The sequence below is a fragment of the Helianthus annuus genome, chromosome 10, assembly GCF_002127325.2.
Source record: "Helianthus annuus cultivar XRQ/B chromosome 10, HanXRQr2.0-SUNRISE, whole genome shotgun sequence".
Classification (NCBI taxonomy): Eukaryota; Viridiplantae; Streptophyta; class Magnoliopsida; order Asterales; family Asteraceae; genus Helianthus; species Helianthus annuus.
The window spans coordinates 168,552,397-168,566,790 of NC_035442.2; the positions used below are offsets into that span (position 1 = coordinate 168,552,397).

At 36.4% G+C, this 14,394-nt stretch overlaps 1 protein-coding gene across 2 annotated transcripts; it reads right to left on the reverse strand.

The window, feature by feature from the left end:
- Window positions 1–1,067: 1,067 nt before the first annotated feature.
- Window positions 1,068–7,950, reverse strand: LOC110886468 (dihydrolipoyllysine-residue acetyltransferase component 2 of pyruvate dehydrogenase complex, mitochondrial). 2 transcript variants are annotated; one of them, XM_022134276.2, is made up of 19 exons: window positions 7,593–7,950; window positions 7,043–7,136; window positions 6,812–6,939; window positions 6,632–6,684; window positions 6,507–6,547; window positions 5,635–5,690; window positions 5,465–5,539; window positions 5,261–5,353; window positions 4,919–5,155; window positions 4,760–4,832; window positions 3,990–4,093; window positions 3,801–3,886; window positions 3,641–3,716; window positions 3,452–3,519; window positions 3,283–3,349; window positions 2,386–2,481; window positions 2,199–2,301; window positions 1,564–1,659; window positions 1,068–1,452 (listed from the first exon to the last, which is right to left on the reverse strand). In XM_022134276.2, exons 1-19 carry the CDS (start codon window positions 7,629–7,631, stop codon window positions 1,382–1,384), a joined length of 1,656 nt encoding a protein of 551 aa, XP_021989968.1. In that variant the 5' UTR covers window positions 7,632–7,950; the 3' UTR covers window positions 1,068–1,381. The 2 variants fall into 2 exon arrangements, with proteins under 2 accessions (XP_021989968.1, XP_021989969.1); XM_022134277.2 differs by having other exon boundaries at window positions 5,036–5,155; window positions 7,593–7,743.
- Between the last annotated feature and the right edge of the window lie 6,444 nt (window positions 7,951–14,394).

Genomic DNA, 14,394 nt, shown 5'->3' on the forward strand with positions numbered 1-14,394 from the left:
ATGTTGAGGGCGGAACTGGCGCAATTTTTTTTTTTTTTTTTTTTTTTTTTTTTGACTGAAGGGGCATTTTCCACCAAACCACAGGGACGAAAATGGTAGTTAACTCTTGATTGAATGATGTTCTGGTTGATCATCTAACTTGTTGAGATTTTGGTTATGTGAAGACACAAGGCCTTACCGCCTTAGTAATGTGCTTGCTGTTTGTGAAGTATAGCCATTTTGATAACAACTGCTAATCTTGAAAATCAAGTTTCTTTCATGATGAAACTTTTAAGTTTTAACCCTCTTGGCACTCGTAAGGTATGTGTACCGTCAAATTAGACGAGGCAGTAGAGACTATGAGATCAATAGTTGGCATGATAATGATTAGTATACAAGATTGATTCAGCTAATTTAGTAACGGGATAATTAGCGGTAACGGGATCATTGTTTGTTATATTAAGAAAAAGTATGTTTACTAGTTTGTTATATATTAGTGAAAATTAATATATTGTTTAAATTTCATTTCATAACGATAAAATGTGCACAAAAGGTTTTTGAAATGGAGGGAGTTTGCTACAGGTGGAAGTGATTAAAAATAATTATTTATACGTCCATGCTAAACAAATCATATATATAATTGCGAGATGCCTTTGACCTTTCTACGATGCAGTTTACTCATGTATTTGAGTTTTATTATCAAATGACTTAATGCAGGCTGGCCAACTTTGTACTTTAGAGGGGATTTCCAAGATGCAAATCTGAACAAAGGGAGCGCTTTAAAATAATTAGTGTATAGTAAAAAAGCAACATTTTATTCGTTCAAAAACATAAAAACTTGATTTAACACCTCATTGTGTATAAAGAACAGATTCTCTATGCTCGTTGGCCAATCAATATAAATCACCTCCTAGGATTATGTTTTCCTTGATTTTAGCTACCCATTTTGAATTACAAATAAAGAGCATTCAACTTTCACTTTGAATTCTAATAAGACTTAAAACTCTTTTAACAGATTAACTTGTGATGTTAAATGACTAAACATGTGACAGAAGTTGGTTTATTTTTATCGTCAGCTCTGCTTGAAACAATCTGCAAGATGAATTAGAAATAAATGAAACCAAAACATAGTATCAGTTGGGTAATCGGTTTTATTCAGGTTACATGCAAGTGCAAGAATTGAATCGAGAATTACGTCCTGCACATTAGATGTTAACTCTATACATCACCAAAACTGAGTTCACGTTTTCATGACTCGAAAACTCGACCTCTCTTTTCTTATTTTGAAACCAAGATTTCATCATGTGATCAACCGAAAGCCAGTGGGTAAACAACACATGGAAAGAAATTGATAATCGCAAATGGAAATTAAATCAAAAAGAGAAAACACAGATGATGGTCTCTAAAGCAGCATTGTCTCCGGATTCTCTATGTAGCCTTTGAATGCTTTTAGCCATTCCGCACCAATAGCACCTAATAACCCAAAACCCTCTTGTTAGTATCCATCTCATCTATACTTTTTCAACCAAATTCATAACGAGTCAAAACATATTTTATGCAAGAAACTCTATAGTCTATACATACCATCAATAACACGGTGATCACAACTCAATGTGACAGACATGTATGACGCAAACTGGAATTCTCCAGCCACTGAACCGGGAATAACCCTCTTCTCAGCTGCAAAGAATTAATTAAGTATTATTGTTAGGTTGGAAGTTAAAGATAAATAATATTGCAAAGAGTAAAATGCCATTTTTGTCCCTGAGGTTTGGCCAGTTTTGCGACTTTCGTTCAAAGGTTTGTTTTTCCATACCTGGATCCAAAAGATTTGAAATCTTGCCATTTTTATCCGGCTCGTAACTCCATCCATTTTTCTCCAACAAGTCATGGGTATTTTCATCTTTTTTTGTTAACTTAAAGAGAAATTCAGTCTTTTGAATACTTGTACATATGCTAAATGCTTGTTCATAAAATGAAAAAACATCGAATTGCCCTTTAAATTAACAAAGAAGATGAAAATACCCCTGACTTAACAGGGAAAATGGATGGAGTTAACGAGCCGGATGAAAATAGCAAGATTTCAAACCTTTTGGATCCAGATGCGGAAAAACAATCCTTTGGACGAAAGTCGCAAAACTGGCCAAACCTCAAGGACGAAAATGGCATTTTACTTTATTGCAAACACGATTTAAAATTTTGCTTATTTCTCAACTCACCAGATCCAACTGCTAGAATGCCAGCCTGAGGTGGATTTATGATAGCACAAAACTGCTTGATCCCAAACGGGCCCCCTAGATTTGAAACCGTGAATGTACCCCCCTACATAATAAGAGTATATGAACTACTGAATCATGCTTGAAGACAATACAAATAGTTTAACAAAAAGGTGAGAACCATTCAGACCTCATATTCAGCTGGTTTCAAGCTGTTTTCTCTAGCTTTTTGGGCTAGATTCTTTACATCCTCTGAAATTGCTGACAGGCCCTTCTTATCAGCGTCCTGCACAGATACAAATCAATTATATATTTATAATACGGATCGAGTTGCAAACATGGTGTCACAGTGATATACAGATGTGGCAATTTTGATCCATTTAACAGATCAGAAGTTTCCAAAATGAATTTATTATGCATATAGCCTTGTAAATTGTTAAAACATTACTAAAATATTGTTAACTTTGTAAGACACATCAATTCTCTATCTATTACAAAGTAAACTTTTTGGACAAAATGCGTTCCAGATCAACCCCAAGCCTAGGGCTGCAAACGAGCTGAACGTTCAGCGAACAGTTCGTGAATCGTTTGGCGGGACGTTCGTTTAATAAAAGAACGAACACAGAAATTTCGTTTGTTTAGGTAACTGAACGAACATGAACAGAGGTCGCGTTCGTTTATTTATGTTCGTGAACGTTTGGTAACATGTTTGTTTTATGTTTGTTTGTGTTCGATAGTTTGTTCATGCTTTTAATTTTTTTTAAATTCAGTGTATTACATATTCTGTTCAGGGACACTTGTTTGTGTTTTGTTTGTTTTCATTTGTGTTAATTTATATTCATGAACGTTCGTTACCTAAATTAACAAACGAACATGAACAAGTTCAAACGAACACGAACGAGAAAATCTCTTTCGGTAAATGTTCGTGAACACATATATTTCCTTAACAAACGAACACGAACAAGGCTTTGTTCATTTTCGTTCGGTTCGTTTACAGCCCTAACCAGCCATCCAAAAAATATGCCAAACCCAGCCATATTACCACCTGTAAATCATAGAAATGGCAACCAAAGGTGTAGTGACTAACCCTTACGACAGGGACAAAGAGTCCATTATCGGTCTGCACAGCCACGTTGATGTGCACTTCATGAAACCTATGAGTTCAACCATACGACACATGATTTCATAAGTCAAGTTACTGTGTAGTCATATTCTAACAGACTAAAAAAAATAATTTCCAAATTGCGTATACGTACTGACGAATATAATCATTAGTCCACGAACTGTTACATTGAGGAACTTTACGAAGAGCTAATGCTGCAGCCTGCAAAAATAGATCAAAACAAGGTACGTAGATACATTAATAACTTACCAACCATAATCCAAAATAAAATAAAATTATACAACAAAGTCCATATAAGTGGTGAAAATCCAACTTCTTATACCTTAATCACAAGATCATTAATGGATATCTTCTTCCCTCCTGAAGCTTCTTGTAACGAATTGAGTTCTGCACGCAATCTGTACAAACAACATTAATCAGATCATCTTATGAAAGACTGATTAGTGCAAATCATCACACATTTAGTTTAGACCAAAACTCACTTAGTAAGCTTGTCGACACATGTATCTACAGTAAGATAATAATGTGGAATGGTTTGCTTTGACATCAACAACCGTGAAGCGGTGACCTGTTAACATAACAAGATCAGTTATTAGTTTAACGTTAAACAAAAAAGGGTGAATAGCTATTGTGTCAAGTTCGGAAGTCATATCGATAAGGGTATAAATGACCTTTCTTATCTGAGAGTTTGGAATGTCAGTGTAATTGATAGCGGAAACTGGAGCTTTAGCGTCAGCCTTTGATGGTGCTGCTGAAAGATCTTTCTTACCAGAAGCTACAAAACAATTATGCAACCAAATTAAACTGTGGGTTCCATGAAGCGGTGGCAATTTCGACCCATTTACTTATGAATGGGTTGATTCGGGTGATGTTTCATCTCCAATAACATGTTGAATCGTTTTATTCAAAACACTGGATTACTATTGCGATAGTGTATCTTTCATAATCATATCTAGCACAAAATTTGGAGTAAGGTACACGGATGGTCCCTGTGGTTTACCAAAATTTGGATTTGGTCCCTAGCTTTTCAAAAGTACATGGATGGTCTCTGTGGTTTGCACAACGCATTTAGTCCCCAACCAACAAATCTAAAGGTTTCAGTGGGTCCACGTTTGAGACTAAACGCGTTACAAAGTGCTAACCACAAGGGCCATCCATCTACTTCTCAAAAAAGCTGGGGACTAAATGAGTTACAAAGTGCAAACGGACCATCAGAGTACTTTTGGAAAGCAAGAGACCAAATTCAAAATATTGGTAAACCATAGGGACCATCCGTGTACTTTACTCCAAAATCTGTTTATAACCAACTACACCCGACCTGTTTTGACCCAATCCACCAATTTTGTCACCTCTAGTGTCATGCTATAGATGTATAAATGTGATCCAGTAATACTACAAGCTTAACAATATCCAGCTTAAGCTGAATTATGCTTATAAGTACCTAAGTATTCTTCGATGTCAGCCTTCACAATGCTTCCATCAGGGCCTGTACCTTTAATACTTGATAAAGATACCTAATTAAAGAAAATGATTAATATATAAGGAACGTGAAAAAATCAGGCTTGTGATAGTAAGTTTTATCATATATAAGACTTAGTACATTGTTATCTTCAGCCAATTTTCTTGCAAGAGGACTAGCAAAAACACGGTCTGTTGCAGGTGATGTACTGGGCTTCACAGGTTTTGGTTCAGGTGGGCTGGGTGCTTTTTCAATTACCTCTTCTTTGGTAGGAGTACTTTCTGGGGGAGCTTGTTGGGCCCCACCATCTGATGCTTGGGGTTTGTAGTCTTTGAATTTTTCAATATCTTCCTTGTCTTCAACAGTTATAGCAATCACCTGCCACAAGTATATATACTTTAGTTCCTCCTTGCTATCGCTTAACCACTTAAAAGTCATTCAACATCGCAGTAAGTTGCGTGTCATCATACACGGGTCAAATACCTCGCCAACTTTGATTTCTTTTGCTCCATCTCCATGTATAATCTTAGCAAGATATCCTTCCTCCATACATTCCATTTCAACGGTGGCTTTATCCTGTAACAAATCAATGCACATGTTGGCAGGTAGTTTGCAGGACTGTACAAAATTCTCCTCCAGAGAACCATGATAAGCGAAAACCTAAAAGTAAAGATAAAGGCCACGCACTGTTTCAACTTCACATAGTACTTCACCAGGTGAGACTTGATCACCTTCTTTCTTTAACCAGCGTGCTATGTTGCCCTGTACAAGAAATCAAGCAAACAGTTCAGTAAACAGAATAACACAAAGAGCCAAAATGAGGTACCATGAGAGTTGAGACGTAGAATAGCACATGCCTCTGTCATTGTAGGAGAAAGAGAAGGCATCCCGAGCTCTTGGTGTGGGGGAAGGCCTGCAGCGTGAAAGCATATATTAGATAATTTTAAATATAGCATATGATGATCTGGTAAAATGAATATGCCGCAAGAGCTTGGTCAAACAAAAGTCAAAGCAAATCTCCTGTGAATCTCGTGATAAAATGGCCCCTTTGTCAATTAATATATGAGGATAATTGATCTAGGCCTTGAGTATGATGCAAGTTACACCATTCAATTTATGGTCACATCCCAACAGAAGTATAGATAGTTTCAAAATGTTCACTAAATAATATTTAGTAAATATTTGATTTTTCAGCACCAAATCATCACAAACAATGTCTGTACTTTCATCATCACAGAAAGAAGTTCCATGTACGTCAGTAGATTTATCCATTTAGTTCCATCGAATATATGTTTAGGGGTTTAAGCTAACTTGTGCATAGTTGTCAATAGCGGCTATAGCGACCGCTATAGCGCGCTATGTAGCGAAGCGACCAAGTGTCGCTATTTGGGTCATAGCGACCAATAGCGTGAATAGCGACAATTAGTTTTTTTTAAGTAAATAGCAATTAGATATAGCTATAAAATAGCTGGATTTATAGGCTTTTGTTAAATATACATGTAAAATAGCATATATACCAAGGTATTTTGACATAATAAACATATAAAAATTTTCAAAATTCTTTTTCTAGTGTATCGCTATATATAAGATTGCGGTCGCTATTTGTCGATATTCGCTATGTAGCATATAGGTCCCTCGTCGCTATCTGTCGCTATTCGCTATTAACAACATAGAACTTGTGTCTGTAGTCCGTAGATAACTAGATATCAATGTGGCACATAAAAGTTACCTGAATTTGTTGCAAAACTTCTCTTCAGTTGCACATCAGAGCTGTTACACACAAAGCATAAATCAGAACATAAATCATGAGTGCAATAATTGCAATGGTGGTGGTTAGGACGCTTCAATGATTACCATGTAATTCCTCTACTAAACACCATGCCACTAGCAGCATGTCCATTTTGCACCTAGAAACAATGGGCATCAGCAATATTCGAGACAACAATATTCTATTTAACTTTATGCCCAATCAACATAATGACAAAAGAAACAAAAAACACTACAGATGTGCAATCCTTAATGAATTTGGCTTACCTTTGTGGAATTAACCGCCCTATAACTTCGAGTGAACACGGGTGCACTAGACATGGATCCACTGCAAGACTTACATGCACACACACTCTCCCCGAAAACATTGCTAATCTGGCGATGCTTCAACATATCTGCACACGAAACCATAATTTTGTCAACATCATCATCATGTAAACCTTGTTTTCTTCCACACAGTAGCAAAAATAAACCTGCTGCAAATGAATTACAACTTACCATCCCCTTTGCTAGTGACGGAACGAGTACTATGCGTAAACCACCGAACCAGAACAGCATGATCCTGCCGTAGCAATCCAGGAGCATTTTTCAACTGAAAACACGCACAAAATCATTACAATAAAACTCTATAACTTATCAGATAGATTATGCCACATAAAAATAAGCATCCTCAATTCCTCATGTTCAAGCTCAAATTAACAGAAATCTTCCTCTCTCCACTCACAACTAATCAAATCTGCAACCTAATTACCTAAATAGCTCAATCTTCACATACTAATCATCTACTCTTCCTTATAACAGCTAGACGCATAGAACTAATTAGCTTAATCCTCACGGATCTTAAAATGAAATCAAAAGTGCAATAACCTAACCTAACGCATCAAGAAGAGTCAATACATTTACTAATTGAAATCAATCAGCGATCGTGAATCGTAGGGTTTATACATACAAAACATGATACAGATCGAATAAAAATGAAAATACAAAAAGCGAAGATATATAGCAGTAAGTAAGCGAATCGAGGATGAAAAAGAAGCGTGATCGGAACCTGTTTAGAGTGACGGAATACGTGAGATGCGAAAGTCATGTTCGCCGGAAGAAATGGCGTACGCCGTCGGAGATGATGCAGCGAATCTTTGGTTGAATGAATGAATGTGTGTGTATTGGCTAGGGCTAATAAGAAAAGTCAATTGGTGAAGGTAAGGAAGGTCCAGATTGGTGTCTTCCTGATTAAAATGGGTCTTGCTGTAAAATGGTAATACGTAAAAGTGTGGGGGACCTTTTCGCTTTTTTTTACCTTGATTTTTTTTACATTTCCTAATTTAAATAATCATCACTTAGACTTGGGGAGTGGGGTTTGGGTTTGGCTGTGAGAACACAATCCACGCCGCGTACATCATCCGCTTAGGGGATTGGGTTTGGACGTTGCCTTTTTGGCGTGAGATTCTGGCCAGGCGTGAGGCGAGGCTTGGGGTGGGGACTGGGGTGGCTATGTGGGATTAGTTAGTTTTTTTTTTTATGTATTTTTCTTATTTGATGTGGTAGTTTTTTTTTTTATTTTTTTGATGGATTAAAAATATGTGATGCAGTAGTTTTATTTTTATTTGAAGTATTTTTCTAGTATAATGGTCACTGTTTTTTTAATAAATTTAAATGTATTTTTTATATAAATTTAATTCGTTTGTTTAGTAAAAGAAAGTATAAAAAAAACTATTGTCACGTATTAACTCATGCCCTAAACTCAAACCCCTTCACTGCCCTATATTTCGAGGCTTGAGTTGGGGAGCCTACACTGTCTACGTGGCAGACACGTGTCAACTCATGCCTCCAACCCAAAACTCTCCACTCCCCATAGTCTTAGGGTGGCGGGGCCGGGGCACCTTTGGGTACCCCTTGTGGGCAGGGCCGGCTCAACCATTTTGATGGCCTAAGGCGAAGTAAAATCTTGTGGCCTTTTCCCAAAAAAATGTATGTAATTGAAAGTTAAACTTGAAGGGCCAAGTGTAATTATTTGAAAGATTGTGTTAAAATTTAAAAACAACAAAAAAAATGTTGAACCAGGGATTCGAACTCGGGTCTCACCAACATCCATACATACACAAAACCAATACACTACCAACCATCAATCTGTTGATAACTCACACCCTAAATCTTTTATAAATGGATTGTAGTTTTATCAAATTGTGGAGGCCCTATAGTTTTGGTGGCCCAAGGCCCAAGCCTCATTTGGCTTACCCTTGGGCCGGCCCTGCTTGTGGGTTCTCAGGTACCCACGGTGCCGCCCCTTATCTGTATTCTTTCAGTTTCAATCAATATGAGTAGGAGTGTGTTTGTGACAGTTGAGTATGGAAGGGGGCAAATAGTTCGGTAACACCGGCGCCGGTGTATTTGGATTTCAACTGGCTCTAATATGAGAGATGAGGTGTACACCGATGATTGGTTGTTGAGAGGGTTCTGACAAGTTACATCATGTTCACCCTTAGACTATGGGGTATGGGGCGGGGGTTGGGGCGTGGGTTGGAGAGAAACGCCCAAGTCACCACCCCGGGTGAGCTTGGGTTTGGGCGTGGCCCCTTGGGCGGGAGTTTAAGGCCGGGCGTGGGGCATGCTAGCGATCCTATGTGGCCGGCTCTTATTGGCTTGTTGGCTAGGGCAAAGCGGGCCATGTTTAAATTTTAAAATATACACCTGGCCAAGCCACGCCGGGCTAGCCAAAGTTCTTGTTGGCCGGACTCTAAATTCCAATATTTTACATTACAAAAAATTCAAATATTTTGAGTAAAATTAACATTATAAGTGAAAAAAATTAGTAAGGCCGACCAATAAAGCTTCACCCATGTCCGTAACTAAATGAAGGGAGGATAAAAGAGAAAATCCCAGTCACTTTCTTCTTCCTTTTAAACTTAGTTCCAGCACATTTTGTATTTATAGGACTTTCATATACTTGATTGTGTTTTTTTTTTTTTCAAATAAAATTATAGCATAAAATCAAGAACTTTGTATATTTTCTTACTGAGTTATATAAAGCAAAAATAAATTGAGCAAATCCCAAGCATAGTGGTAAGGTAGCGTTCGTTTCATGTCATGGAATGGAATGGAATTAGGAAGTTTTTCTTTGTAAAATTGATCTTGGTTGGGGGAGGGAGGAATTTGAAATCCCATGAATTTCTTTAATCAATGAAATTTGTGACTATTTCAACATTTCATTCCATTCCTTCATTAGAGTGAAGGATTTATAAAGAATGTTGAAATAGTCACAAATTTCATTGATTAAAGAAATTCATGGGATTTCAAATTCCTCCCTCCCCCAACCAAGATCAATTTTACAAAGAAAAACTTCTTAATTCCATTCCATTCCATTCCATGAAACGAACGCTACCTTAGAGTTGTCGTAATAAACACTTAGTTTGTTGGAAAGAAATCTATTTCATTAGAAATATGATTAAAATATTATTTAGCAAATGATCAACTATTATCTGTTTTGGTTGCTACTTCATAATTGAGGTGGAAACTGATAGGATTTATGGGATTGAAATTGGTGGGCTTTTGGTGTGCTTCAACCGATTAGATTTAGGCGTCGATTGAAATCATGGTTGTTGGTGTGCTCCGCCGTCTTAAAACCCTAATTCTGGCGTCTGAAAACAATCAGGCGTCTTAATCCTGATACATATCAGATGTCTTAGGGCATGTTTGGATGAACTTTTCCATTTGTCCTTATTGACTTTTTAACCTCCTTAACTCCTTTTCACCTTATTACCCAAACACCATTTAACAAAAACTCATTTTCCATGAAGTCAATAAGTTATAAGAAGGTAAAATAAGCTCATCCAAACATGACCTTAATTTATGCACCGAAATTACAATATTACCCATCACAAATCTATTATAAATTATACAGATATAATTAAAATATTATTTAGCAAATGATCAACTATTTAATATGCCAAGTGATAAAGACATAAACAATATTACTAGTGAATAGGGCCGTTCAAATCGCTCGCCGCTCGTCGCTCGCTCGACGCTCGTTCGAAAACTGCTCGGAAAATGCTCGTTCGATTTGTCGCTCGGTTGCAAACGAGTCGCTCTGCTCGGTTCGGTTTGTAAACGAGCCAAGCATGAGCAAAGGTCCGCTCGGCTCGGTTCGGCTCGAATTATTATTTTAATTAGTATACATATACATATACCTATACACATACATATATAAACATGTATATACACACACATATATATATATATACACAAGTATAAATTATACATAATACATACACACCTATATATGTATACACACTTAGACATACATATATACTTAAACAGGAATTAAATTGATAGTTTTATATGTACCACTCTATTAGATTTTGGTAAACGATATACAAATTTACAACTATATCTATACGTACTAGCCCAACCACGCTAATAAAAAAATTAATATTAGAACTAAAAGTTAAACCCTAAACCGATAAAAGATAGTTTGTTCATCGCCTCAATGTTTCATGTCGTTACCCTAAGTCGATCATTTCCTGCTCTCAACGTAATTGTTTGTGCAATATGATCATCGCCTCGTCGGCCTCAACATTGTTATTAATAAGAAAAATAGTGTGCTATTAAATGTGCGTATTTTTAAAGACATAAAAACTTGAGACCCAACATTGTCAATTTCTTTCTCAGCAAATTTAAATCGGGCAACACGGTTGTCCAAATTGCTCGAATTTCGCTCGGCGCTCGCTCGAAATTTTTATTGCTCGAAAAATGCTCGATTGATTTGAGGCTCGGTTTTAAATGAGCCGCTCCGCTCGGTTCGGTTTGTAAACGAGCCAAGCACGAGCAAAGGTCCGCTCGGTTCGGCTCGGCTCGTGAACAGCCCTACTAGTGAAGGGGAATAAGAGTTGAACCATCACTATAATGAAGAGTTTATTTCTTATTATATAAATGTATCATGATAGGTTATTAGGTTGTATTATTTGGGGCGTGTTTGGGATTTCTTTTCCACTTCTCCTTCTTCAAAAGTCCTTTTCAAAACAATAAGTAAGAAATTCTTACTTCTCCATTTTGACTTATTGAAGGCATAATTGGAGCTAGAAGAACTTATTTCATGGTGTTTGGGATTCCTTTTCTCTTCAAAAGGACTTATCAGTGCATGTTTAGGATTCCTTCTCCTCCTCCAAAGGACTTTTGGGGCTAAAAGGACTTTTGAAAAGGAATCCCAAACACCCACTTGGAAATTATTTGAAAAAGAAAACCAAGTGTTTATTATTTAAGGAGAGGCAATACAAAGTTATTATTTCATAGGGATTATAACATTTATTCTAGTAGTTACTTAGAAAAAAAAAATCATCCCAAATATATTGACGAACCAGATAATGTGAAAACTGATAGAAAACTGTTGATGTTTGTACTCATTTCTTTTAGACCAGATCTATTAGTTGAATCAATAAACCCTCAAGGCTCAAGCTACCTATTTAATTGTGGGTCCATTTTTTAACTTATAACAATTGTCAAAGGTGTATGCTGAAAAGTAGATAAAAAAAAAGCACATCACTATGTTGGTTTAGTTGTTCTCCCTTTATTGGCTTGTAACCAAACCAATAAAACTAATAGTTGTTAGTTTAACTAGATGAACCGACCGGTCTGATCTTATTTTTAAAACACTAGTAATTAGTATATAGTAAGTAAGTAACTAGTAACTAACCTCGCACGTTGCGGCGATAATTTAGTTGTATTGGTTCGTTTTATTACAGTATAAATACAGTATCGGTACTCGGTATAGCAATAAAAAGAGATAGTGCAACATACGTAACCTTGTATAAGAACAATGAAACCTAGACGTCGTTGTTGATAACCTTTGTAGCTTAAAGTGCAGATGGTGGCGATAACTTTATTAAAGTTTAGGGGCTTTAGTGTAGATTTGTTAAAAAAACGAAAATATATTTTTATTAAAATTGAAGGGTCGTGTAATAAGTTTATCAAAATCAAGGGAGTGTAAATGAAATTATGAAGTGAAAGACAAATTCATTACTACTCTCATCTCCTAAGAAAAAAAAACAAAGTTGTACCGTGTGCTCGTAAAATTGTAAATCACTATTAACAAAATTTGATAAATGTATGTAAGTTAATAATTAATTTTAACTTTGGTTTATGTTTATTGTATTATAAAGAATGTGTTGTGGAAAGGTGAAGGGGCGCGTAGCTTGATTTTGCAGTGGATATCATAGCATTGAAGCTTGATGTTTCAATTTTTTTACTATTAGCTATTATATGATCCACTCATTTAGATCCGCTTCACCAATAAAAACTGATTCAACTTTCATAACACACCTTAAAAAATTGTGAAACCACTTTTGCCTACGTGACGGTAACGTGAAAACACTTTTTCCACCTTTTAACTCACCATAACATATTAACACAGTCTCATTTTGTTAGGAGGTTTTAACACCGGATAATTAACTAAAAATATCAAAGCATATATTGAATAGAATATTGTAGTTATTAAAGACAGAAGGATAATGGTGTATAATTAAAGACGGATGTGTGTATAATTTAAAAAAAAAATAAATAAATGCATTTTTACTTGGTGACTATTATCATTTATATGAATGGTGCTAATATTGAGTTTGGTCGACACTTTTCTTAGTTTTGTTTTTGTTTTTTTCCACTTTAGGGCCACTTTTCGTATATCCACAAAAATGAGTCAATTTCGAAGGTACACAATTCACAAATAAAGGCCACATGTTAGTCCCCCACTGACGGAAGTAGATGGGGCCATTTTTATCTTTTGACATTAAAATCTATACCAACACAGACTGTTTAAAAGCGTGACCTTTTTTTTTTCTATGATTTTACCCTAAGTGAAAAATAACTAAAGCTACCATTCATTCAGCCAAATTTAGCATGTGCTGTCTTTTAAGTGCAACCACCACCTCATCAATGGCCTTTTGAATTCCAAAAGAGCCATATGACGAATACCATTAGGCTACACGGTATGGTGCCGGAGAAGAGGACGTCGCCGGAGCAAGACCGAGGGGGGCGGCGTGGGAGGACGGGCGTCACCAAGGGGGGCCCACATGCTTTGGTCCGTCGCAAACGGCTTAACTCCGACGGGGAGGACGGGACGGAGGGGGACGGAGGGGCGGCGGCGTGGGACGACGGTGGTGATGTGGCGGCGAAGTTGGAGGACGAACCTGGCGACGGTTCCATACCGTTTAGCCTTATCAAAATACATTATATCCCCCCAATTTGACTAAAAAAAATTGGTTTAATAATAGTTTGTGTTGACCAAAACAGTCTTATCCACCCAATTTGACTAAAAAAATTGTTTTAATAGTAGTTTGTGTTAACCAAAACATTCTTATATATATCTCATTTGACCTCGAGCTTACTAAGTTATCTTCAAAACTCAAAGAACATGAAAAGTTTCAGAAGATGCGTGCGTCACTCAGAACCGAGACACAAAGAGCCTAAATCATCTAAAAAGGTAAATAGCCGCCGCTCTTTTCACACAGCAGAAGAATATTGAAACTGGATTACTGGTACATATTTGAGGAATATGCATCTTAAAAATATTATTATAATATTAATAAGGGTAGGGATAGTGTACATTAATCCAGAAGTATGAGAAGTGTATTATAACACTATATATAACACTATATAACACCATATAAACACCGTATAACACTATGTAACATCATATAACACTATGTAATACTATATAACACTATATAACACTATATTTTGTCTGATAACATGTCTATGATAGATGTATAGTGTTTTATTTGTTATATAGTGTTACATAGTGTTATATAATGTTATATGGTGTTACATAGTGTTATATGACGTTATATAGTATTATATATAGT

Coding starts and splice junctions, on each gene's coding strand:
- LOC110886468 (XM_022134276.2), bottom strand. CDS start 7,631: ATGACTTTCGCATCTCACGTATTCCGTCACTCTAAACAG. Junction 5,691..6,506: donor AAGTTTTGCAACAAATTCAG/GTAACTTTTATG, acceptor TTCACGCTGCAG/GCCTTCCCCCACACCAAGAG. Junction 5,156..5,260: donor AAGAAATCAAAGTTGGCGAG/GTATTTGACCCG, acceptor TACTTGTGGCAG/GTGATTGCTATAACTGTTGA.